The 26,501-nt window shown below is 44.8% G+C and overlaps 1 protein-coding gene across 17 annotated transcripts in view; it reads left to right on the top strand.

Annotated features, from left to right (window-relative positions):
* Positions 1 to 26,501, top strand: part of LSAMP (limbic system associated membrane protein) — a 731,774-nt gene that overhangs the window by 407,250 nt on the left and 298,023 nt on the right. For 14 of the 17 annotated variants that reach the window (XR_011151899.1, XM_069020423.1, XM_069020452.1 and 11 more), the window contains one exon: positions 17,571 to 17,649. Coding sequence is in view for 16 of the 17 variants with exons in the window: in XM_069020423.1 (XP_068876524.1) it covers positions 17,571 to 17,649 (79 nt within the window). In the remaining variant the exon portion in view is untranslated. Of the gene's footprint in view, positions 1 to 17,066; positions 17,650 to 26,501 lie in introns of those variants that run through there. The other 3 variants (XM_069020444.1, XM_069020507.1, XM_069020457.1) reach the window with 1 other exon arrangement.

The raw sequence follows: 26,501 nt of genomic DNA, 5'->3' as shown, positions 1-26,501 counted from the left end.
GTCCATTGGGGCTGTTTGGTCTTACATTTACTTTGTTAAATTGTCCAGACCTCCTAACTGCAGTCAGTTCTTCCTGTTCAGGAGCTCAGTAGAGGCAGTGAGGAATGTTTTGATGATGTTTTTCTGCAGAATATCAGGATAGGTGGGCCCAGCCTTAGGGAAGGATGGGGACAGGCAGTGCCTAACTAATAGAGTTATCAAGTTCAGTGGGGAAACATGAACTACAGCTCCCAGTAGACATTCCCTTCCCACAGGCAGATGTATTGTTGAGAGACTCAAAACAAAATGCAGTAAAATCAGAATGGCAAAACGTTTGGCTTCATTGAAAGCGGCAACACTTCCTAATCAGCCTTGGCACTTTTTTTAAGCACTCTTGATTTTGGAAATTTAAAAAAAATATTTCAACTCTTATCGCTAATTTAGGATGAATACTTGTGATGAAGTTGTTGGAATTTTCCACAAGGAAAAAGTTCTGATTTGTTTTTTTCTGAGCTCAGCTTTAAAAATTGAGGTAGCTGCACTTGTTTCTGTGAAGTGCTTTGATATCCATGGATGAAAAGAACCATAGAAGTGCTAATTATTGTCATACTGGTTTTAATTATTCTGTCATACTGACGGAGCAACTGCCAGTTTTCAGCCAGCAATATTTTTTTACAAGATGTTGTCCAGTCCACAGTTTTCACAGAAACAGTCAGATACTTCTTTTTAATTGTTTTAAAAGGAAGAATAAAAGACAATCCTCTCCCTCCTCAGCAGCTGCTACAGTTCTCTGATGGAGGTTCAAATCTGCCTGCATTTGTACAAGATGTTAATATCAGGATGATGATGAAGAGTGGAGAGATGGAAAGCTCCAATTGTTAGATATTGCAGAGAAAACAGGGGGAGGAGCTAGGAAGGGTGAGATGCTCTGAAATTTTCTCTCTACAATGATTTAAAGTGAAAAATGTGCTTCCCAAAAATTCAGGAAAGGGGTGATTTTCACCTCTTTTCTTATTGTTGTTCCTTTTATTTATTTGAAGTACATTTTATTCTTTTTCTGGGAGGTACAGTATTTCTAGGCAGCTCAAACCAACTCAGCTGAACTGTTTAATTCAACCAGTTTGAAGAAAAACTTTGTTTACACAGCAGTATTACTGGCTCCCATGAGAGCTGTAGTTTAAAGGCCTCAGTGCTCTTATCTTTTCAGCCATTCTTCCTGGCTGTGCTACAACGCTCCTAAGGCATCACTTGCTTCACCCAAGGCCAGTGTCATGTCAGTGGAACCCCACTGGCTACACTGGAGGAAAGTGTTTATCCCTGCAAAACTACCCAGTAAAAATCTGGGTGGTTTCCCTAAGGTACTTCAGCAAAGACATAGTACCTGGTGAGACAGTACTGACTGGAGTTAAATGCAAAAGGGAGGATTTAGGCCCAGGCAAACAAACAGGCACGAGCTTATCTGGTGTGTTCTGTTCTCCTGGCGGAACTATCAGAGCCATGATTTCGCTGAGGGAAAGGAACCATGCAGTGACTAACTGTTAGTGAGTGACCAGAGCTACAACCCAAATATGAACCAGGACATCTATGGAAATGCTCTAAAGCTATTCATGCTACACAGCCATTCCCAGGGGTTAAGAAGTTGCCACCTAGTAAGGACTATCATGAGTGGGTAACTCAGCTCCAGGAGTGCTGCATTTTGGAGGAGGCTCTTTCTGTCTGTGCAATTTATGGGAATAAGATGAAGATGTGCAGAAATCTTCATAATTGCATCATGCCAATCTAGAGAAAAAGCCCTTGCAGGAGACACAATTGGCATTGGCATGTCACTCCCTCACTGTCATGGCTTGGTTCCCTATGTCAGTAGACCTATCTAGGGCAAGCAGTGACTGTTCATGACTGACAATGGGCAGTTGGTCTCCAGAAAAAAAGTAACAGTGATATTCCTTTGGGGAAGAGACTTTCCCCCCTGGTCTGGAAAATGACATGTCAGACCACTAAAACACAAGAGACACTTTTTTTCCCTATTTGCAGTCTTTGTTTGCTTTCTGTTTGTTTCCAGTGATATAGTCTAGTTCCTCAAAACCAACACGATGCAGCAAATGGAAACCTAAGGGAAGTCTTAAACACCCAAGTCCTTTCACACATGTATTCGTTTTAGTGTTAAAAAAAATAAAAGGTCATTTATGTAAAAGCCTTTGATGCAGCAAGCCGTAATATTGTGTTGGGGTTTATTAATATGAAGCAAAAAGATTTTGCCTGTCACTGCAGTTACTACTCAGTTGTTGCCTGAGGATTATGAGGCTTTTAAACAGATAATATGCAGTTATTTTTCCTGTTCTGGAGAGAGCCTGGTGGTTCTCCATGTGAGTCAGCTGTAAAGCAGAGGAAGCACACACAGTGAATGTGTCACCAGGGCGTTAAGAGCTTCTTTTAGACTGTGATGATTGTTTGGTGCCTGACTAGGCACCTCTATGCCTCAACAGCTAAGTCTCTGGCCTGGTGACATCTGAGTGACTGTCCCACCTGAGCAAGTAAGACGGCAGAAGAAAAAATATTACTTTTTCTTTGGTGACTTGCATGGAGAAAGAGCACAAAGGAAGAGATGAAAATATGGGGACTAGCCTTTCTCTGAAGGGGTAATCGGTATCTTTAATGTGCTGTTGTATCTCAGGGGCAGGGGATTTTCTTTTGGAATGGATGTTGAAAACCCAAACTGAAGTTGTGTAAAAGTAGCTTGTAGACTCGGGGAGATTCTTAACAAACGCTACCACTTAGGAAAGAAAAATCAGAGTGGATTCACACAGGTGCATGGATAGGTAGCATTTTCTTTCCTACCCTATGGTCAGAAGCCATGAACCACAGCGAGACAATTTCGGGATGAGCCTCAGTTTGTCTGTGGGAATTGACACGCAGCAGTTGACATTCTGCCACCCCGCTGGGCACCTCCTTGTGCCCGGGGCCAGGTCCGGGCTATAAACCTTTGTTACTCGGATCGCCGGCACGAGGAAACGCGATGCTGAATGTGACACTACGAGAGCCAAAGTGCACATGCAGCTCCCTGGCCTTGTAATCCTTTTGCCAAGAGTGTTTACTGGAGGAATGAAGAGATAGGAAGTACGTTACAGCTGCATCAGCAGAATGTCAACTTAGGATGGCTTTGCCAACATAGCTAAACCTTTAGGTCTTTCTCACGGGAGCTTTAGGGTGAAGCTGTCTTTGGGGGCGTGTATTAACAGCCTGATGAAAACAAGGCAGTATGATTTTAACATATGTTAAGCAGAATGGCAAAGAAGGAGCTTGAGGTTTAACTAACTGATTTTTAATACATCATGGAAGCATACTGCCTTATTTGTGCTAAGCTGTTAATACACATTAGCTAGTTAAATACATATTTTTTGCACTTCTTAAACCCCAGTATGAACAGAACAAGTAAGAATATTTTTCTTGAAAGAACATCGATGCCAAGTTAAAATCCTAAATGCAGGCCCTCACTGGAATTTTCTGGGTTTTTTTATGAATATAAGCCTTACTGTGTGCTTTCTGTATTTTCTTTCGAGGATGTGTGATGAAGGAATAAGAAGAAACATTCCTACATTGGTTTTTCCTCTTTTCTTCTTATTGCTTATATTCCAAATGTTGTTAAGAAATAATGAGAAAGCATTAATCATTTCTCTGGCTGGTCTAAGACAAAAGGAGAGAATCTACAAATCATACTGAATGCTTTGTGGGGTTTTTGAAACACTTCCTAGTCTTAAACTCTATTTCCCTTTGCCTTAATTTTCCAAAGTGTTGTATTCTGACTTAGTATTAATTGGAAGTAGTTGCTGTATTTGCCAGATGAGTCATCAAAACAGCTTTGTATCTTTCAGAGGGATGTTAGAATTTGGCAATCTCTTCTACTCTGGTGAAATAGTCAAGCATTGTGGGTTAAGCCCAGCCAGCAACCAAGTACCACCTGCTGCTTGCCCACCTCCCCCTCACCCCAGTGGATGGGAAGGAGAATCAGGGAAAAAAAAGTAAAACTCATGGGTTGAGACAAGAAAAGTACAATTGAAACAAGGTAAAATATAATAAAAATAGTAATAAAAAGAAGAGAGAGATAAAAACCCAAGAAAAACAAGTGATCTACAACTCAGTTGCTTACCACTCACTGACTGATGCCAAACCTGTCCCCAAACTGCAAACAGCCCTAGGAGCTGCAATCAGCCCAGCAACTGGGTAACTCCCCCACTCGTATATAAACTGAGCATCATATTCTGCGGTATGAAATATCCCTTTGGCCAGTTGGAGTCACCTGTTCTGGCCAGGCTTCTCACAGGTTTTGTGCTTCTCACTGGCAGAGCATGGAAAATGGGGAGGTCTTTGTCTTACAGGAAGCACTAATTCGCAACAACCAAAACATCAGTATGTTATGAACATTATTCTCATACTGAATCCAAAACACGGAACTGTTCCCACTACGGAGGAAAAAAATTAACTCTATTTCATCCAAAACCAGGACACTGAGGAAGGCTAGAGCTAAAAGCTAATGGGAAAAGTTGTCCTGAACTGCTGGATTCAGGGGATCAGGCAAAGTTGAGCAGCTTGTTCATCCTTGTAGGACTTGCCATTAGAGCTTCATTAGCTCAATAATAATATTCTAATCACAAAATGTTTCTCTATGTCTGAACCCCATCCATCTTTCTTATGGTTATCCAAACACTTGTCAGCTTTATGGAAAGATACTACAGGAACTACAAACAATGGACACCACCTTCACATTGTAAAAGCTCTTGACTGCAAAGCTAAGGGTCATCTGTCCAATACTGATGACCCCTTGAATCTTTCTGTAGGGAGTTGAATACATCTAATAAACTAGAAGTATATTCCATATTCCCCAGTCATCAAGACATTGACTCTATGCTGGCCAATGTGTTCAAACACTGTGTTTTAAGATTGGCTCCTGAGAGTGAGGACATCTCTAGAAAGCTGAAGAACCATAATGGAAATGATAAAGAAGACTTAATTTCTGGGTGAAATGGGGGGGTTTTGCCCTTTCTGTCTGAGTTGATTTGGTTTATTTTCTTTTTGTAAACATTGCTTCCTGACAGACCACAGAGCTTAAAACTTAATATTTGTCCTATTCCATCATCCCAGTAAGCTGGAACATCAGGTATGCCAGTCTCACCTTGCTCATACTCACACACACACAGAGCATGATGCTGTCACATGCCTCTTTCCACAAAGGACTGCACCCTGACCTTCGCTCACCAGTTTCTTTCCTTGCAGTGCCTGGTATCTCTCTACATCCCCCACAACTCTGTTGAACTGTGTAGGTGAAGTGGGGAGAGTTCACCTTGTGTGAAACCTAAATCCTTTGTGCAATTCTCTGTGGCAGTAAGAGCAAACCAGTTTCCAGTCCAAAGATTTAAGCCATGACACATTCCTGCTTTCCTGTGTATGAACAGAACCTTCTGCTTCATGGGGCTTTCTCATTGCAGAGCTTTGAGGGACTGCAGGCATATTATATGTGGTGCTGGTGTCTTGCAGTTTCCTTTGGATATTTTTGAGCATCCGTGGCCCTTTCTCTGCTGCAATCAACTGTGCTTGACTTGCACAGTGGCATAGAAAGAGCTATCCAGTACAGAGCCCGTACCAGAGTTACAGAATCATAGAATGCCTTAGGTTTGAAGAGACCGTAAAGGTCACCTACTTCCAACCCCATGGCCATGGGCAGGGACACCTTCTACTAGAACAGGTTGCTCAAAGCCCCATCCAACTTATTATTGGATACTTTCAGGGATAAGGCATTCACAGCTTCTCTGGGCAACATGTCCAGTGCCTCACCACCCTCACAGTAAAGAATTTCTTCCTAATATCTAATCTAACCCTACTCTCTTTCAGTTTAAAGCCATTACCCCTTGTCCTATCACTCTACACCCTCATTAAAAGTTCTTCTTCAGCTTTCTTGTAGTCCAGCTCAGAAGAATGTAAAAGCAGTAAGGGCCATCCAGAGTTTTTCTGTTACCTCTGTAAACATCTTCATGATGACTCTCAGCATTCGTTTACAGACATTATGTTTACCAAAATACTTTAATTTCACTTCAGCTTCACTTGTGGTTCTTTCCTTGTGTGGTATTAGTGCAAATGCATTCGTGTGATGGTTTTCAGTGAGCAGTCAAGAGTCTTGTATCAGCAGTGGGACTCAATGGGCAAATATTTTCGCACAGGTATCCCTGCTGTTTTTCGAACCTTGACCGTTGCTTACAGATATCTGAGCCTTTAAGCTGTGGAATAGAGGCTGAAAATTTCATCTGGTGTGAACAATGCATCCTCAGTGCCATCAGAGGTATATTGTGAACAAGGCATCGGCTTTTCATGAAGCACTCGGCAAACGCTTACCAGCAGTGGACAGATTTGCCTCAGAAGGTCTCAAACAACAGAATGTGATCTGTATGGGATGCATTGCTTGTGGCTAGGAGTTTGATCAGTGTGGCTTCTCAGTGCCTGAGTTTTATTGTTGATTGAACAATGGCAATAAGAATGGCAATTTGTAATTACAGCATATTCAGCTAGTGCAGATATTTCCCAGGGGAATATTCTCGTGCATCCATGTTTGTCTGAGGTCAGAGGAAGAAGCTTTTCAAAAACTTACTATAGTATGTGTTTTATTATGTCCTTTAGTAGAGGAAAGGTCTGGAGTTAATCCATACTTCTTGAGAGCCAAATCTGTTTGAACCCCAGTACCCCTTTCTCCTCACTGAGCACATAACAGATTTCCCTGTATGGTCTTCATGTGCCTCTTGGCTCTGGAGGATTGGCTCAGCTTGTGATAGGACAGAAAGAGGACATATAAGCTCTCTCTATGGCATTGAGTTCTCTTGGGTGGTTGTTTGGTGCGTACAAGAACACAGTATTTTATTTAACAAATGCCAGTGACAGCAGAGCCCCAAACCACAGCTCTTTCTGTGGCATGTTATCTCTTTAGACTGGAGTCTCTTACTGCTGACCATACAAGCACTTTTGGGTGTTGGAAAGCTTTCACAGGTGAGTGGAGGTGTCCCATTGAACATCGTGATTGTGACAGAGGGAAATGGACTTAAGGTACCTGCTTGGCTCTTTCTGTCACGTGATGCAGATACACGTGGGCAGAGAGAGGCTGTAAGAATTTAGGCTTCCTGCTGGCATTGGTTCTTGCATTGTCCTCTGCAGAAAATGTTTCTTGAATAGGGACCTCAGTCGGAACACTACTTTCACTTCATATTGTGTTCTAATAATATCACACAAGAGACATGAAATGGCTTTGATCACGGGGACTAAATGCCACCAAATATTCTTCTTCCTGCAGCCTTTTCCTTGCTACATTAAAAATTCATGGGCAATAGCAGCTTCTTCTTTTCAGGACTTAGCTACATCAGCAGATGGTGAGAGTGGGCAGGAATACCGGGGCATGTTGATGGACAGAACAGGGGTGTTCTGATCAAGCTGGGTGCAGGAGAAATTAGCACTTAATTTGCTTATGCTGTGTCTGTCTGAAGCCAGCCAGATTCACTGTTTGTTCCTCCCTTTGATGAGCAATGAGCTTACTGGAAAATTGTTGTAGTTAAGTTAAATTGACATGAATCTGAAGGTGTGCCTTAATTTCTGCATTTGCTTTGTTCTTTGTGTTGCACTGATTCTCCAGCCAAGAGCAGTTTACAGGGAACGAGAGCGAGAGGCAGACTTCAAGAAATTAAATCATAGTCCCACAGAAATCAGTGGCAAAGGTCCACTTGATTATATCCACCTGATTCATCCAAGGGGCCACTACCCATCAAGGTTGCCTTTGACATCTCAGACACTGATAGACAATTTAAATGGGAAAATTCTTTGTGCTTTAGGCTCCTTCTTCCACAGAATCCTCATCACATCAGTAGGTAAGCCCTTGCATTTGGCAGTAGAGTTTTATCACCCCAAGCCTATAGAAAGGTTTCCTGCCAGCTGCTTCGTGCTGTACTCTCACCAGATGAAAAATAGCTCTGGTAAACCATTTTTACCATTCTTTCTCAAAACTCTATGTGAAAGTGGTTGTCTTACCAAAAGCTCTGAAGCAGATCTTTGAGTGACTTGGAGCCCTCCATTTTACAAATTCAGGCCTTCCCTGGATTCCCACTGATGTCTGGCAAACACAGTGATTCCTTGCAGACTGAAAGAATAATGTGAAAAGGTGTTATGGACAATGATTTTGACTAAAAAATAGATTTTCCTGGAGGACACTTGAGGTAGCCTCACCCACAAGTGCGATAGGTGTGGTATTTGGAGTTCATCTTCCAGTCCATTCCTCTATCAGGGGGCAAGTAATGAAGCATGTAAGTGCCCTATTCAGAGCTCCATCTCTTCATCAAAGGTTTTCTTTGGGTCTTTTCTTATTATCTTGTTCCAGTCTGATCCAACTTCAGTGATTTTTTTTTCACATCACTTGCCTTTGTTCAGCCAGCTGCTGTAGTGCTTTGACCAACCTGCTCTTTATCCTTCCCTGATCTCTGCCTGCTGGAAGAAGCTAGCAGGTTCATTACATTATTTTAAAAAATACTGGTGTGTTGTATAAATTAAGAAAGTAATAAAGTGTCACTGAAGGCCAGGACAATGCACAGCCCCCACGGGTTTCACAGGAAGCAATGCTTCCGCTCCTGTGTGGGTTGTGGGCTCTTTGTTTCATAAAGCCCTGCCAGCTGCTGGATCTAACAGGTTGCTGGAGCTGAGTAAATTGTCTGTGTGTCTGTGTGTGTGTGCATTTGCTGGCACTTCATGGTCTGAGCCAGGTCAAGTCCCCACACAGATTTTATGTCCCTTCAAGAGAACACCTGCTTATTCTCACTCTTGCCTGGAAGGCTTTTATAAATGGCACCCCCAGACCTCTGTTTTAGGGAGCCGTTTCAGGATGTGTGCATTCCTCATCCAGCCCAGCCTTAGCAGAGTCGTAAGCACTGGTTCAGGGAAGAATTTCTGCCCCTTAAAAGGTATTGCTTTTCCTGAAAGATATTGCTTCATCCGAGCAGTTTACAAGTTTGTCCACAGTCGGGTTTGTTTCACTTTATCCACGCTGATTTAAACATGAGTTGGGATGAAGTGGAATCAGGGAGGTTCTGAGATGAGGAGGTGCTGCTGCTGCAAGGGGTGAACCCCACAGGCCATACTGCATGGCCACTGCATCTGAGCACAGAACTGGAGGTCCTTCCATCCTGTCTGACAGAAGGAGTTGCTGGAATCACCTCCAGCAAAATGCCTTCTCTCTCTGAGAAGTTTCCTAATTTCTGCACCTCTTGGTGGGCAGGTCCTCTGTTGTTCCACCTCTGCTCCTATTTCTGGCTTTCCTATGCTTAGACTTGGACCTAAAGTGGCCACTCCTGGCCCTACTTCTTTGCTATCTGGCCCGTATCAAGGACAGTCATATTAATCTTGCATCTGCCAGCTCTCTTAGAGGCTGCTGAAAACACCCTATTTTCCTCTCTGGCACCAGGTGTTGGGCATTTGTGGCAAAGTATTGAACTAGGAACAAAAGCGGTACAAAGTGAGACTCGAACAGGTACAACATAATATTTCAAGGAGATAGTATTTAACAATAGGTAACCATTTAAGCAGACAAAAGCATGATTCAATTCAGTAGCTGGATGATAAAGGAAATAACATTTGTGTTTAAAACAACAAGAAAAATTCTTAACCTGGTGTGGTAATTAATCACTGAACCCAAGAAGTGGATGAGTTTCTGTGGCTTGAAGCAGGCAGCTGGATAGGATGATCTGAGAAGTCTCTTCCAGCTTTAAAATGTATGAATATGACATGGCCTGACAGAAACAGGGCATGGGAGCAACCTAGGAAAGGGAGAGAAACTTGAAAATATCAAGGTGAGAAGTTTAGAGGAGAGTAGTAGAGAGATGAGAAGAAAAGCTGAAACATTAAAAAGTTTGTGTTGAAAGACTAGACATGCACTAACTCTATATGCTGGTGCAGAGACAGGCATGACCTGTAGCCTGTAAGGATGGTATTAACTGGGCCCGTGTCTGTGGGACACTTCTGGTTTTTTATCTTGAAGATCTGGACATGTTAAAGATGTGTTTTCCTCATTTTCAGACCTGACCACAGTGAAACGAATGGAAGTGTTTTCAGAAGCTTGAAGTCAGGCAGGTCACAGTTTCAAAGGAAACCTTCTCCAAATTTTTGCATACAAATTTCTCTTCCTGTTTGTTTCATGTGAGGCTTTCTGACAGTGCCTTGTGTCCTGATAGCACCACAAAACTTGAGAATCTTTCTTGTCTTGCTGCAGGCCTCAATTTAAGTTTCATAAAAGCTATGTTGGAGCTGTTGTAAAGGAGAAGAAAATGCATGGCACAACAGCCTGCTGCACTCTGTTCTTCACAATAAAATTAATTCTCCAGTAATGATGGATAAGTAGCATGTATCATTTCAACAAGACTTTGGAGCTCTCTTCAGAATCATCGCTGTCAGAGTGATTATGCTCATCCATTAGCGTTGTGTCGGGAACTCCATGCCAGAGCAGGCCATCGAATACGCATCAGGGCTCCACAGGATGGGTTTGACCACCTCTTAGTTGTATAGAATTCCTGTCTGCAGCAATCCATGTCCCTTGCAGCTGCCAGGCGGTTGTTTTGGGGCCTGTTAAGGAGTATGTTGTAAATAGGTCACGCCTGGCATGTTCTGTAGATTGAGTCTTGCAGGGGCTTTCGGTAGAGTAGTGTCAGATCGTGTCAGATCACCCTGCAGCCTTCGGTGCTTCGCTCTGTGTGTACGATTGGAAGCTTATGTGAGGATGTCTGCCATGGAGCTGTAAACTTTGACACGCCCTGAGAGACAGGACAATTTTAAATGGTTAAATCAGGTATCCGCTCTGAGTGCCCTCAAGAGAAGATTACGTCTCTGAGGGCAGAGGGAGTCTAGGGAAATTAACTTTTTATGCTTCTGTGACTGCTTCATTAAGAAATTTACCCAAATTCACTGAGGAATTTGGACTGTCCTCCTAGAACTTCCCAACCTTTGGGTCATCTCTCTGCTTCTGTTTTGAGAGGGACTGTTAACCACTGCAGTCACTTGCAAAGTCAGTCCTCAGAAATTACTTTTGCTGAGAGCAGTAAATATTCTCTGGCACTGGGAGAAAAGTTTCTGGGGGATATTAGGAGTAAGCAGATAGAGTTACTGCTTTCCTGTGGGGAAGTGGATTATTTAAGGACATGTAGGGTTGAACTCTGACTCTGCCTGACTCATCAAGTGTTATGTGACATTGGTGAAGCAACCAGTCACTGCCAAATAGAAAGAGATTTTGAAGCTGTCCTCAGTGGGAGGTATGGACTGCTGGTCTAGACTTGCATGCCTAACTCCTATAGTCACATTTATTAAACACAGGTTGACATACTACTGTGTTCCTACAAGAAATGTCAGAACTGGGTTCAGCTATTCCCCTGCTTCTGAAGCCATGAGCCAGCCTTTCTTGTGGGAACAGGTCCCACAGTTTCCCACTGGGACTACTGACTGGGCTGGGGCATAGCAGGCAGCTTGGCTCCCTGCCACACAGCAGCACTGGCTGAGCAGCCTGGCATCCAGTGGTTTCAAAATGATTTGACACCCTCTGGCAAACAGAAGCTGCAGAGTCCAGTTGCGAGGTGTTGGTAAGGAAGTCACTAATGGCATGTGATGTTTCAGGGAAAAGGCAGTGCAATGCTCTTGATGCTACTGATGACCTTTATTCTTATATTGTTTTATTTATGTTAGACTGGAAGGGTAACTTTTGTTTTAAGCAAAAAATGAAGCACTCTCTTTGTCTTGCCCCTCTCAAGTAGGAAGGACCCTTTTACAAATGAGTCTGTAGTTCTATAAGCACTTGCTATGATAGCAAGCAGTAACTGAGGCCACAAACCATCTGCAGTACTAATTCTTTAATTCTGCTTGGTCATACTGATGGAAAAAAGGTATCTTTAGGCTACTATTTTCCTCCTGCCCAGCGTTCAGATTTGGTCTTTAACTAAAGGTGAAACTTCCCGAAAAGTCTGAGCACAAAATCTCTTCATCCAGTCAAACAAGTTTTTTTCTTTCAAAGGTGATAACACATTTCTCTACCCATGCAGCACAGAAGATGAACTTACAACTCGTGTTTAGCTGGTGGAAACCAGCAGAGCTCTTCTGACAGTGGTGGTGATATGTCAGCTTACAGCAACTGAGAACCTGACCCTTGATCTCTAAATTGTCCACACCGAGGAGATCAATTGTGAAACCAGATCAATTGCATAGTAACAAGGTTACAAATTGGTGAAAATCAGCTCTTGTTCTTGTACAGGAGGGGGTTCTGTTACAGCTCAGTGACCATGCTTAGAGAGAGGTGCTGTGCGTACATGTTATCATCCACAGTTATGGCCTAGCTGAGTGCTCTCGACACAGTAAATTCTTCTGCCTAATGAGGTCCTTACTTCACAGGAGGCTTGGTCTTGTTGCATTACTTGTCTGCATGTTAGCCTTGGCTCTAAACTGGCTCTTTTCTTCAGCATCAAAAGCCAGTTTAATTTTTAGGCTTGCAAAGTATTCACAAAAACCATATACATGTTTTTTTTTTTCCTCAAACTCCAGTTTTTTTCTTATAATAAGTGCTTTGTAAGTTTGAGTTTCCATCTTTCTTCTAGCCCTGCTTTTCCTCCTTTTCTTCTACTCCTGTGGCTCCCTGTATCCTAGGGACCAAAGGAGAATGGAACATTACTGCTTAATTGCAGTGGGATGCTGTCCTTGCACATCAGAGCAGAAACGTGTGCATGTAGGAGCTGCAAGTATGGGAATGAAGAGAGGAATGAGAGATCACCACTGTCCTTCCAAGGTCCCCAACCTTCCTTCCCATGTGGTGAAACCCCTTTGGCTCTTCCTCGTTCCTCTCCATAACTCCTCTGCCAATGCGACAAAATTGCATTTTCTCTTCATGGCTGAGAAGCTTTGAGCAGGCTCTGCTGCGTTGTGCAGCAGTGTATCTTGACTAAAAATGTTATAGCTCACAAACCATCATACGTTTTCACTCATTGTTGCAGATATCCCAAATAAAGTCCCTACATGCCTTGACTCTGCTGGAAGAGCCACTGCAAAATCCCCTTAAAACTATTGTGTCAGTCATGATAGGGTCCGGTATTTTTCAGAAATGCCTTTTTCCTGATTCCAGCAATATTTGGGATAAAGTCATCAGTTTTGGTGTGGCTGGTAGCAAGTGAAAGTCAAGTGAGAACAGTTCCATTTTGTGGCTGTTTGGTGTGAGCTGATGAGCCTCACTTCATCCTAGAGGGCAGCCATCCACATCATACAGATGGTTGTTGCAGTTGGCACTGAGTGAAGTTCATGGATCGCTCTTTGCATTTAGTCACCTCAAATGCAAAAAAGCCCCACTCCTATTTGTGGATAGAGTCCATGCTTTCAGTGTCTCTTGGCTCCCCATGAAAAGCAGATGGCACTTCAGGCTTTCACAATGTCAGTTCCTGAGCTGCCACACAGGTAGGCAGAGGTGACCTGAGCACCTGTCCTAGGGCACCTCAGCATATCTCTACACATTTCCTGCCCATCCAGGACCAGCGTGGAGGTTCTCTCTTTTAGCTGGCCTAAATATCCACACTGGGATGTCTTCAGCCCATTCCCCTCGAAGCCAGTGAAACTAGGGATAGCCAGGCTGCCTCAGCTCATGCTGGTGTTTTCCTTCCAGCTTGTACACAAACGAATCCCTCATCCATAGCATGGAAACACAGGTATGTTCCTGAATCTGCCATCCAAACATTTCTATCATGTCTCTGGCCGTGCCTTACAGCCTGTGCTCACCAGAGTGTGTTGCTCTAGGCCCTGTTCCCTTTGAACAGGGTTTAAGTGTTTTGCATTGGAGGGGAGTGATGTACCTGTTGGGCTGGGCTCATGCTGCTCCATCCATTCCTTTCTGCATAGTGACAAAATCTGGTCAGTCAGGCTTGTCCTGCCAGTCCTGCACCCACCAGGAGCATTGATAAATGGCATTAAAAGGCTGCAGTATGGATTTGTGGTGCCCATGCTCTGACTGTTTACCTGAATTTTTCCTCAAGTTTTCAGAAGGTAGGTAGGAAAGTTAGGAGCCAGACATGCTGTTTCGTTATCTGCTTCCAGCAGGGGGAGATGAGTCCAGAGAGTTATTTCTTCTGGGAACACATACAAAAATAACATTATTTATTTTACTCATGAGGCGGTCTCCTAGGATTTGTGTGATTCTTGCTTGTTTGGCCTGTTACACCTATGTAACCCCTTCCTTTTGCTTCTGTACACTTCTAAAAGCAAATAAGACCTATCAGCTTTAGGTTTTGATTTTGTTTTATTTTTCACAACGTTTACAAGACCCTCAGGGGAATTTCTTCCTCATCTCTCTGTTTATTATGATTATTATTATGATTATTATTATTATTATTAAATAGTTATGCTACAGTGGTTCTAATGAGGATTGTATAAGTGTGTAAGAAGATGAAGTCATCCCCTGTACTGCTGTATCAGCAGAGAGGGGCCTCTGAGTCCTCTGTGATGCACCTCTCTAGGTAGGGAGGCATGGCCACATGCAGTCCCACCTTGAATCAGGATCTTACTGGAGTCTGGAGACAGGATTCTTTCCTTCTCCCTCCCTGAAACCCCCTCTGTCATTCTCTGTATAAAACATATTGGTGCCACTTTCTATGAACTATATTTAACTAAGCATTAAATTTAGATTTAACTGGATAGTTATTGCCTCCTAAGTAAATACTCTGAGATAAGGAAATATTTAGCGAGCTCTAGCAGTTGGGTGGCAGATGCTTCTTGCATTGCATAATAGTTAATCTTCGACAAATATGTTTTCCTTACTCCATGAGCATTTAATTAACATACAATAGCTCTTATTAAATGTAGATAAAACATACATGGGAGACCCTTGTAAAAAGGATCCATGCAACACTGGCTTGCAAGAGGGGTGCATTTCTTTCACTGGTAACTTTATATGGGACCAGGTTTTTTAGCTGTACTCAAAGTCTGTCACAGGAGTGCAGATGTTTCCCCTTGGTGATGCCCCTCTTTTGGCATGCCAGCAGCCCGATGCATCTCTGTCCCTTGCACTCTGCTTCATCCTAGAGTGGTGGGTCAGCAATCAGGTGTCAGCAGCATGGAATTCTCCAGAGCAATATCCTTGTGGGGTGGCATCTCTCTCTGCAGTAGCTCGGGAACACTGAGTGTGTGGATTAACCCCTTTAGCTCCTCATTCCTGTCCCCCTCTGGTGCTATCCATGCCAAGTCTACTGCAGAGGAAACGTCTGACTTGCCTCACTCCTTGGCTTGAATACAAAGCAGTCATCTCTTCTTGCTGCTGCATGCATGGCACTGGAGCAGCAGTGTCATGACCTTAGTCCTTAATTTGTGGGCCTTTAACACTTGCAGGGATTGTTTAAGTACCCATAGGCAGTGCGGCCTTTCCATACCAAGGCTGCAGGGGCCAGTTTCTAGGAGTTCAGAAAGCAACTGGATGTATTCCTGGAAGAAGAAAATCATTCAAATACCATTAACTACAAAGGCAGTGCCACTGGCTGGGGACATGCCTTAGCCATAAATCACTAGAAATAAATAAGTGCCCTGGAGCAGTACCACTGCATGCTTGCCTTGTGCTTGTGAGCTTCATCAGGCATTGGCTTTAGGCTGCTTGGGAGACAGGACCAAGGGTTAGAAGGACCTTTGATCTGGTCCCACACGGCCACTTCTATGACAGTGACATTCCTTATGTCTCTTCAGTTTGTGTGCACAAGGCTGCAGGAGCAGAGGTGAAGCAGGCAGTGAACAAGATCTGTTTTTTCCCTTCCTGCACACACATGTAGCAGTGCTGTGACCACACAAGACAGCAACTCTCAGCCAAGTTAACCCCATGGCTTTTCTTGCACCTGATTCTCTGGGCCCCTCTCAAACCTCCCCTTCCCTCTTTGCTTCCCCGTCCCGGTCCTGCCGTGCTTTGGCCGCAGAAGGGTTACTACACTAGTGAAGCATCCCTAGGAGCAGTTCTGATCCCTCCCGCAGGCAGAGATCGGGCTGGTGGAATGGCAGGCAGGCATCAGCAATAAAACATACAGCTTATTCCTTTCCATTAATTTAATCTCCCTTCTCTTTGCGGCGGCGGAGGGCTGTGGGCTGCGGGAGCGTTCCCGGGTGGGCAGCGCTGCTGCCGGCGGGCGCTGGGCTCAGCTGCGGGCTCTGGCAGCCGGGAGCACAGGCCGAGCATTCACACCGCGGGCAGCTCAATGCCGGCATTGTCTCCGGTCCGTCGCTCCGAGGCTGGGAAAGGAGGTGGGGGGCGGGAAGGGCTGACTGGAGAGAGGTGGGAGGGAGGGATGTACAACTGTTTATCTGGCGAGAGGAAAGTCTGAGACGGGAAGAAGCAAGGTTTGAGGCTGCAGAGGCAGTTGCCAAGGATGCTGTTCTGTAAATCAGCTAGCGTGTGGCTTCAGGCCCCTAAGCCAAGTTGTTTGCACTTTTGGCCACGGACCCGCTTTCCTCACTATTTCATCCTGAGAATATTGGCCGTACCTTCCTCCGTCCTCTGTGCCCTACTCTCTGTGCCTCCCTCCCGCTCAGCAGCTCCCGGCTGCTCCTGCCTCCTCTCTGCTTCCCGCTCCAGTTCCCCGCTCGCGCACCCCTTCTCCTCCTTCCTCCAGCCCCCTCTTCCTCTCCCATCCCCTTCCCTCTCTGCCTCTCCCTCCCTCCCTCTCCTTCGGGTCTTCCCCCCCTCTGCCTTCCAGCCCTCATGCCTTTCCAAGCCCCCTCTCCCTGCTGCAGTGCCCCCCTCCCCTCCGCGGCTGCCGTTCCGTGTCCCCCCGGGCAGCCCCGTCCCCGGCGCGGGGCCCTGGGGCGGCTGCGCCCGCGGGAGAGGGATGGGGAGCGCGGCCCGCGGCTCCCTCCGCGCCCGCCGCCGCCGCTGTGGTGCCGAGCTGCCGTCTCACGAGCAAGGCTCCCTCCTCCCTCTCTCCCTCTCTCCTCCTCCTCCTCCTCCTCCCTCCCTCGCTCCGCCTGGGAAAGTGGGTTAGGAGGGAGCGCGGGGCTGGAGGCTGCACAGCCACAGGACTATCCCCTCCCGCATCCCGGCGGCACAGGATTCCTCTTGTTCCTTTTCCTTTTTTTTTTTTTTCCCCACCTCCCTTCATCACTCTAAACGGGTCGATTTAATTGTTATTATTTCGTAGTTATTTTGCTACCTGACTTTTTCCTCTTGCTTCTTTTTTTTTTTTTTTCCCTTTTTTATTTGAAGGCTGTGCTAAGACTTTTTTTGTAAAGCCTTTAAAAAAAAAACGGCAAGGAGGGGAAAGAAGCCAGCAAGAGACTGAAAAGAGCAAGAGAAAGTGGCAGCTGAGGACTGTGAAATCACCTCCCCTTTCTCGGGCTGTCGATCAGAGCAAGAGTTGTACATTATTATTATTATTTTTCTTTCTACATCTGTCTGTCCACATACACAGGCAGAGAAAGAGACAAGTACTGACAGTGAAACTCGACGAGACCAGCCATGGTAGCAAGGGCTCAGCCTGATCGGAAACAATTACCGCTGGTCCTACTGAGGTTGCTTTGCCTTCTCCCTACAGGGCTGCCAGTCCGCAGCGTGGATTTTACCCGAGGTACCGATAACATCACCGTGAGGCAAGGGGACACAGCCATCCTCAGGTAGGGCATTTTGCCAACTTTTCCTCTTCTGTGTGTGCATCTGTATTTCCATGTATGCAACGTATACGTGTGACGTGATACAGATTTGTGTGTATATGTCTCTGTGAGAGTGTGTGTTATTTTACCTCTCAAACTGCAGTAGCAGCAGCTGCTACAAACAGGCTTTGCGTGTGTGTTTGTGCTTTAATATGAGAAAATTGCAAAGCTTTTGAACACTTCTTGCCACACTATCCTCTGTGTAGTGCTCTGGATCAAAAGAATTTCAGTGGGGAAAGATGTGCTTGTGTTAGCCAGCTCTTGTGAACGTACACTTTCCACCAGCCCTGCAGTATCAATAGAGGAATCGAAAAGGGATCCAGCTGTGCTTGCCAGATGTTCCATTGATCTTCCCATGCTTCTTTTTGTACATATGCAAAAACTTTATCCCTGGTGCTGCCAGAACTCTCAGGCAAGTTCTTTTGGGAAACTCTTGTCTTTTAATTTTATTTTTTTATGTTTCTGCCCTATGGGGAAGGAAGATGGATACAATAGTTGAAAAGACTGGTGAAAAAATGGTATAGGAGCTCTGACATTTACAAAGATTGTATCTTAGCATGTTGGGTTTTTTGGAGGGTTAAATAAATGGGTGTATACTGTGCCTGTGTGTCTGGTTGTGATGAGGATGTCTTTGCACATGAAACCTTGCTTACTGGCAGTATTCAATGTTATATTTCTGGTTTCATTGTGCAGGTTTTCCAAAGGTACTTCTGACACTACTTGGGTTTTCGGTTAGGAGTGTCCCAAATAGCTGAACCACAGTAGCCTTTTTCCTGTAGGTTTCTTTTTTCAAATTCTGCCTTGCTCAACTTACCTGCAGTAACTTCCCTACTGAAGGAAAATTCTGCGTGGGTGAGCGTGCACACTGTGTATTATGGCTATAAAACTACTGGGTGTAATTTAAAATAAGTCTGTGATCTGTGTGAGGAGCTGATAGTGCACAAACCCTGAAGCATCAAGGGAGCAATCCCCTAGCAAAGCTAACAGCAGCAGCGAAGTTTTCTTTCTCTTTCTGCGAAATAAATCCTGCTGGATGTCACCAAACGCTCTGCTACACGATCCCCCGTGTCCTGCATCCCTCCCATTTAATGATAGAGGGAAGAAGGATGCTGGAAGAGGGATGTGTGTGTGTGTGTGTGTGTGTGTGTGTGTGCGTACGCATATCGCTTTGGTCGCCTCCCATGTCCTCGGTTGTTTTGATCCTGGAATATCCATTCAGCAGCTTCCATTCCCCAGCTCTCCAGACTTGTTAACTTGAATGTAAGATTTATCCACACAGAGTAATAGGATTTACAGAGTAATTCATCTGCCTTGCATATGCAATGGAAGCGGTTTAGATTCGACATGGTAAACACCTAACAAGGGGTGTTGCCTCTGACTCCAGCTTCTCTACTCTCTCTTCCACTCACTACCAATTCATATATCCCATTAACCCTTTTCTAGCAGGACTCCTAGCTGACTTATCCCATTTTTAAAGGCAAATCGCTTCTATCAATCATTTATTTTGGAGGGGCTGCTCACACGGATGTTTGCCAGCATATGTTTGGTACATGTAGCAGCAGACAAGTCATTAAGCTCACTTGCCCGGACAGGGGTCACTAGATTTCTATTTCCCACTTAACCTTGGAGCTTTTGAGTTTATCTAGATGCTGTGTGCTAAAGCTGTATTTGCAGCCGAGAGGGCTAAGCGGATGGTGGAGATGGTGCTTGCATGTGCTGCGTGTAAAGCGTTCCTTCATCAGCAAGCTCCACGGGGCTGCATGGGAGAGTGGTTTCAGTGATTGTGTGTGGCTTGCCAGTGTTATGTCAGGCACTACAATAAAACACCTGAGCGAAGTGATCCAGCTGTGTCAGCCAGATGTGTGCCAAGTGACACTGTCTGCAGGAGCAGCACACCACCCGGCCATGTAAATGCTTGCCCCGGGCAATACTGTGATCCTAGCAGGCTGCATTTCTGTCAGAAGTGACTGTGGCCAGCGCACAGGCTTTACCTTTTCCCTCCAGCTGCCTTCCTAAGCTCTTTAAGTAGATATGGCCAGCTATATCCTTTTCACATTTCCTAGGAAGGGCAGCTGTCTCATCTCCCTTTCCCTGGGACCAGGCCCAGGTTTCTGGGATGTTTCAGTTCCTCCTTCAGACAAGAGGCAGAAACCAAGCTGTACTGGGAGATTGGACTGCCATATGAAGCTGGAAGGTGTGAGATTTCCCTGTGTCCCATGGACTTTAGGTCCTGCAGGATAACATTTCATGTCCTCAGTTTTAAAGCAAAGGTTTGTTTGCTAGCTTCCCCCTCGCTGTTTTCTCAACCCTCCAAAACATAACTCACTTTAAGACAGCCTTGTTTTGAAAAACTCCCAGTGCCCTGCTCTCCCTGTCTATAGATCCACTATGACTACAGAAGGGAAAGAGCTAGATGGGAAAAAAACCCCATTAGATGATCTATACTAACTGTGTTCAAAGCAGAACTTTAAGTCCGCAGAGAGATAGGTAAGAGTTTTCTATACGTGGATCATATCACCTATCTTTGGTAAACATCTGCTTCAGAGGGATTGTGCAGCATCAGTTTACCAGTGCCCAGTAGCTCCTGTAGCTTGAAGGGAAATGAAAATGTAGGAGGGAGAAAAAAAGATACACCAGTTGGAGAGAAATAAAAGCGGTGTACATAGTGACAAGATAACTAAAAACATTTTGTTCCTGTAAATTGTGATGCAAATCATTCACCAAAGCACTAAGGACAGGATATTCTAAATGAGTCTTCCTCTTTGGGTCCTTATATATTTGTATATAGGGTTACACTTGTAGGTGGAAAAATGGGTGGGTGGACTGATCTATCAAGTGGAGAAAAATAGTTTATTATAAGCCCTAATGTTCCTCAAGGAAGCCAGTCCTCTGAAGCTTCATCTGCAGCTTGTTACTCAGAATAGAATTATTCTGAAAAGTTTGGAGATGACTTTTTAAAGCTATAGCATTTAAAATATTTCCTCAGTATGGGGCTATTAAAAAATGTCCCTAACTCTAAACTGGCTCATCTCCTAAATGACCTGGCAGGAGATTTGATTCATTTGTTGGCCATGCTGAAGGTTGATGACTCTTAGCGAGTATTTGGCATGGGGAAGTTAGGGAATTGCAGAGAGAATAAAAATAGCGCATGATAGGCTATCCGCAGGGAAAAGGATAATGATCTCTCCTTAGAGCAAGGCAGAAAAGAGAGGATGGGTCTGAGAGCTGCAACAGGCGAGAAGGGCTGAGCAGAGTTGCTGGTGTTTGTCCAGCTGCAAACAAGGAAAGAGAGCAGGATATTCAGGATATTTCAAAGATGACACTGTATTGGTGAGCCTGTCAGACTTACTAAGGTTCCACTGTTTTAACTCTGTCTTCAGCAAGTGGAGAAGGACACTGAACCTTACTTTGGGTATTGAGAGGGAACTTTGGCTACAGTTCCTGCTGATGCCTTGCTGGAGTCTGTCAGGTTTTGTATGCAACTTCCCTGCTTGGTATTAGGAAAAGAAGAAAATCTCCAAACAAGAAGTGCACAACAAATGCACCCCAAACTAATCAAAACAGGAAAAGGGAAATAGTCCCCAACCTCAAATCTTCTTGTTGTTTACCTGCCTTCAGCATCCCTTCCCACCTCATTTGCTCTGCACATGTCGAGTGAGCAAAGGCAGGGACCCTGTGCACTGTAACACACTTTCAGCTAGGGAGGGGATGAGGAATACGAGGATGTTGGCTGAGCTGAGACATGCAGTAATGAAGGGCAGCTGCTGCAAACTGGGAAGGAAGGGAACTGTGTTTCTGTGTTGTGTTTGGCCCTTTAGATGAGTTAAAAGCAAAATGGCAGTGGAGAGTCCATGCTATGGGATCAGGTACAGCATGTCAGGAGGAAAGATCACCTGCCTCAGGAACCACTACAGTAGCTCACCTCAAAGTGCCTTTAAAGTGCTAATCTAAGGGTGTCAGCGGGACTTGCAGGTTATCCAGGGATTTTAGAAGTCCTGGCACAAGTGCAGATTTAGCCTTTAGAAACTCCTGAAATGGAGCTCATCACCAGCTGGAACCAAAATGGGTCACACCCCCATTCCAATCTGTTCTGTTATACCAGTACAAATCCACTAAAGCCCAAGGGCAGAGCCAGAAATATTCCATTTGTCTTTGGGGCAGATTCCCAGGGACTGCTAATAAAGAGGTACAAGTGACTCATACAGGGCGTAAGCTGCTGAGCGCTGCTCAGATGGTGTTCAGCCTGTTGGAGAACTGGGATCTCGCCAAGGCCAGAATTTGGCTCATTGCTCCTGAGTTTTTCCAAGCATCAACTTTTCATCCAGAATTAAATCAATCTGATGCTGGTGTACAGATGAAAACCAAAATTTGACTGAGTGTGCGTTTTTCATTTTTACCAGGTATTTTTAAATAATGTGAAGTTTCAGGCTGATAGCACATTTAGGAACATCCATCCTAATGGGTACTTAGTTTCTTCAAGTTGCATGTGTAAAACGACGGGCTAGAATCAAATTACCAGCAGTAATGACAGTGCTGTTGGCGTAATTCTGCAATATAAGCAATTTATGCAAACTTTGTTCTTGGCCTCCCAGTATTTTGCTGATATGTTACACATGGAGCTGTGCTAGAGGACAAAGGGACCTCAGGCAAAATAGTAACACAACATCACAACAAAGTTTATGTCCTATACCGTCATTTAAAAAAAAAAGTAAAAGCTGTTCAGATTACACTTACAATTAGCATATGATTTACAACAGGGAGCACTGAGCTGAGCCCTTTGCTAGAAAGGAGAATAGGCATGTTCAAATGTATAATGCTACATAATAATACAGTCTTGGCAGTAAAATCGTAACCTTGATTATTAGTGGTATTGTTGTGGCACTTAGAGGCCACCACTAAGTTGAGGCATCCTTTGTATTAAGTGCCACATGAACACAAGAGTGAGAGATCCCCTCCTCTGCAGGGCAGGCAGGCCATTAGCTGGGATGGACCCCGGCTGGGGCTGGGCAGGAGGTGAGGGGACTCGCCCAGGATTACACACAGGGCTCAGGCACACCCAGCCTAGTGACCTATCCATTAGCTTGGGTTGCCTTTTGGCTCAGCCACACAGCAACCCAGCAAACGTGACAAATGAGGATTCCCTAGTACGTCCTCATTCACCCTGGTGTTGACTACAAGTCCCAGGTGTTTGTCTCTCTCTCCAGTCTGTACAAAGCCTTCATTACCAATTCTAGCGTCCATGTGCCGAGACAGGGTAAGCTGGGATCTGTGCAAACTCTGCTGAATCTTTCCTTTGAATGAAAAATAAAAATGTATAAATGTAGTAACAGATGATGTTGCAAAACTTCCAGCTCTGGCAGCAGATGGTGCCATTATATGAAGGAGCACATGCATCCATAGATATGTGAGTGTGTGTGCATACATATGATAAAGGAAGTTGCGATGTGTGTGTGGTCAAAGGCTGGCAATCATCACCTCTCCTTATACACACGGGCTATATTTATGTGGTGTGCCCAGCAGCAAGGGGGCCCTTTGTGAGAATGTGCTTTCTGCAAGGTGGGACTAACCCATCACAAGGAAGAATGGAACAGAAATTAGAAAAAGAAGGGCTTTCTTTGGTGAAATTATGTCTGTTTAATAACACTGTACATATATTTTGCATTCAGAAAGATGGAGAGACAGTATCGAACTGTATGGGTTTAACCTCCTCCCCTGAGTCTGCACACACACTTCAGTTTGCAACTAAGTACCATATGTTTTCCTACTTAGTTGGCATTAAAATTTATATAGTAGTACCCTGAAGTGTCTCAGAGTCAGTACCTCTTCCACTCCCCTCCCCAGCAGGTTGTGAGGAAAGACCTATTCTTAAAATAGCTCGTAGTTACTGGAATTTGCCATCTCATAACTATAAGTTTTCAAAATATATGTTACACATACCTGCCCTTTATATCCAGACCCACAGGCATCTGATTCTGACAGATCTGCAGGGCCACAGCTTGCTGCTGATGCAGCGGCAGGGCTTCAACATGCTCACTGTGAGGCTGAATATAGCCATTTTCATTGCAGTTACCTAGTTTTGTTGTCCATCAAAATTCACTCTGGTTTGTGTGAACTCGTGCTCTCCTGGAGTAAGTGCAATGGAGGGCACAAAGGTGAAATCAGGAATTTACTGAGTTTTCTTTTACTGTTCTCTTGCTGAAGAAAAAATGAATGTGATTTTCAGCTGAATCTGACACCAAAGCATTTGCTTCAGGCTTCGAGCACATCTAATGTGCCTGGTTTTATGGTAAGTAATGGGAACTAATAATGATGAGTTTCACCTCTGCCTAGAAAACAGCTATTTCAGAATAATCTGAACTGCCAGTCTCCTCTGTGCTTGTATATTTCTGCAGATGTTTATTAGGAGTAACTTGGTTGTGCGGGAGAAGCCGGCTGTGATCCCGGAGTGCTCCCACTGTGCTTGGCCCTGTGCAAAGAGAGGAGAAATAGCACTGCCACAGCTCTATTTATTTCACTGGGGCTGGGCTGCCTCGGTCCCAGACAACTTGATGGAAATGAGCCCACTCACACTGGGCTGGCATTCAGCAGATATTTTGCAATAGCACATCTGTATGAGATCTGGGAGGTGTGTGCTTGTGTGTGCCTGTGTGCAAGGCTGTGTTTCCCCTACATTTGCTCCCACTTAAAAGTGGAAAGTGTTTTCTTATGTGTAGTTGGACAGATGTTCAGATACTGTGTGAAGTTGCCACAGTTGCAACTGAGAGGCAGCACTGCCAGATGGATAGGTTGAGTCTGCTTACTTGGAGGTGTCTATGTTTTTCCAACTCCTGGACCTCAGTAATTGTCACTAATGCTGGAAGTGTCCTTTTGTTTCAGTGTGCTTCCGTTGCTACAGCTATTAAGAAAACAAAGCAGCAAGTGAACAGAATATAGCATCTTCCTCTTCTGAGGCTCAGTGATTAACACCACTGTGGACCTGGCCAATACTGTCCCTTTCCAGTAGCAAACTGAACCACTCTCACCACTGAAATTTGCATTTTAGTGGCAGAGGGAAGTAGTGAAAACTTCCAAAGAGCAGGGAGACTTCTCTCTTTCACACAACCTCTTGCTTTCCTGTAAGAACCCAGGCATGTCTGACTGGTTTCTCATCACAGGTGCTCTCTTTAGATGGCTTCCTAGAAGTGCACCAGATTTATGAGGGAAAGGCCAAGAGGGCTCCAGCTCCCAAGCACCAACCTCTGTGCTGTGCATTTGCAAAATAAAATGGGAATGGTCACACCACTGTGCAGCTGCCACTCATGGTGCCACTGCATTCTCTCCTCTCAGGGTCAGCAGGGTGACCATGTTGGAGATGCACCACTGTCCCTGTCCCTAACATGGTATGACTTAGTGTATCAGTGAGAACAGTGCCCTACCACAGGTGGTGGCAGTGATGCTTTTCCAGTGTAGGAAACCACAGATAGTTTAACCAGGAACACAATAGTGCCTGTATAGCAGCTACCTCAGTGCTCTGCTTCCTCACTCCCTCCATCCCAAGCTGGTTGTCCACCCAGACAGGAGACCTTGACTAGGAGCTGCACATCCAGTCACCTTTCATGCCTTACTCTGCGAACAAAACCCATGTTGAAATCCACTGGCAGGCCACATCCATGACTTTGAATAGTAAATACAAATATCTCTTTTTCCCCCTCTCTCTCTCTCTCTCTCTCTGTTATTAAGCTGACAGGCACTTAGCCAATTATCCAGTCGTCGTCTCAGCTGTATTTATGAAGGAGGAAGAGACAACGCACACAGCTCTTGTCTTTAGGGCTTCAGCTGAGTCTCCCTTGTGTGCTGTAGCATTTTCCCTTGAGTGAGCTGCTTAGAATGCACAGGGAAAGAAACCAGTGAAGAGGTTTAGTTGAGAAGAGTGATGGGGGATTAGAGGTGGGGAAAGGAGTCTGCTCCCTCAGACCAGGGGCACGCCAGAGCTGTCATTGTTTGGCACTGCTGTTGTGTTTTGGTTTGGCACAGCGCACGTGCTGTTGTTGCATAAGGTTGCAATGGATGGGGAATGCGGTGGCTGTGGGTACTTACAAAGTCCTTTCACAAGGATCAAAAGTCAGGAACTATGTGGTGGCAGATTGTGAGTCTGTGCCTTAAAGTGAGGGAGTCACATGTACTTGGGGACGTGGTGTGAGTTTGTGACTTGGATCCAGGAGCCACCCCTAATCCCTGATGCGGTACTGCGCCTAGAACATACAGCCTGCTCTGGCTCAAGTGTTTACTCCAAACAGCAAAATTTAGGCAAATAGCACTGAAGTGTTCTGTGAATATTTTCATGAATGTTAAAAATGAATTCACTTTGGCTGCAGCTGTGCTTCCTTTGTGTGTGTGCATGTGCATCTTCTTTTCTCTCCCCCTTGTGAATAATCTGAGTGGATGAGTTTTCCTTGCCCTGGCGTTCATGGACAGAACATTTTTAAGAGGTCCGTAGATGAGAAAAACAAGGCTCTAGCTGCAACTTCTGCAGCTGGAAGACCTGTCTGTACAGATTTGCAGGCATGTGCCCTTTCCTCACCTTAAACCAAGACGCTAACTTTGTGTGTATGCCTGTGGTGCTCTTGATATATATTTATGTTGGATGCTGCTTAGGGAGCACTGGACATGGGTCCTGCAACCCCTCATAGGAGCCCAGGCATAAAAGCAGTCGAACAAGTGAGATGTAGAGCTGATCACAGCTTGAGCCACAATAATTTATGTGCATGTGACAAGAGAAAATTACCTTTAAACTCTGCACCCAACCAATCAATCTTGCAGCAGCCTGTTTTTGCTCG

Source organism: Aphelocoma coerulescens, chromosome 1 (assembly GCF_041296385.1).
Source record: "Aphelocoma coerulescens isolate FSJ_1873_10779 chromosome 1, UR_Acoe_1.0, whole genome shotgun sequence".
Lineage (NCBI taxonomy): Eukaryota > Metazoa > Chordata > Aves > Passeriformes > Corvidae > Aphelocoma > Aphelocoma coerulescens.
Note: the sequence above shows the minus strand (reverse complement) of the source record. Positions and strands in the feature narration are given on the sequence as shown.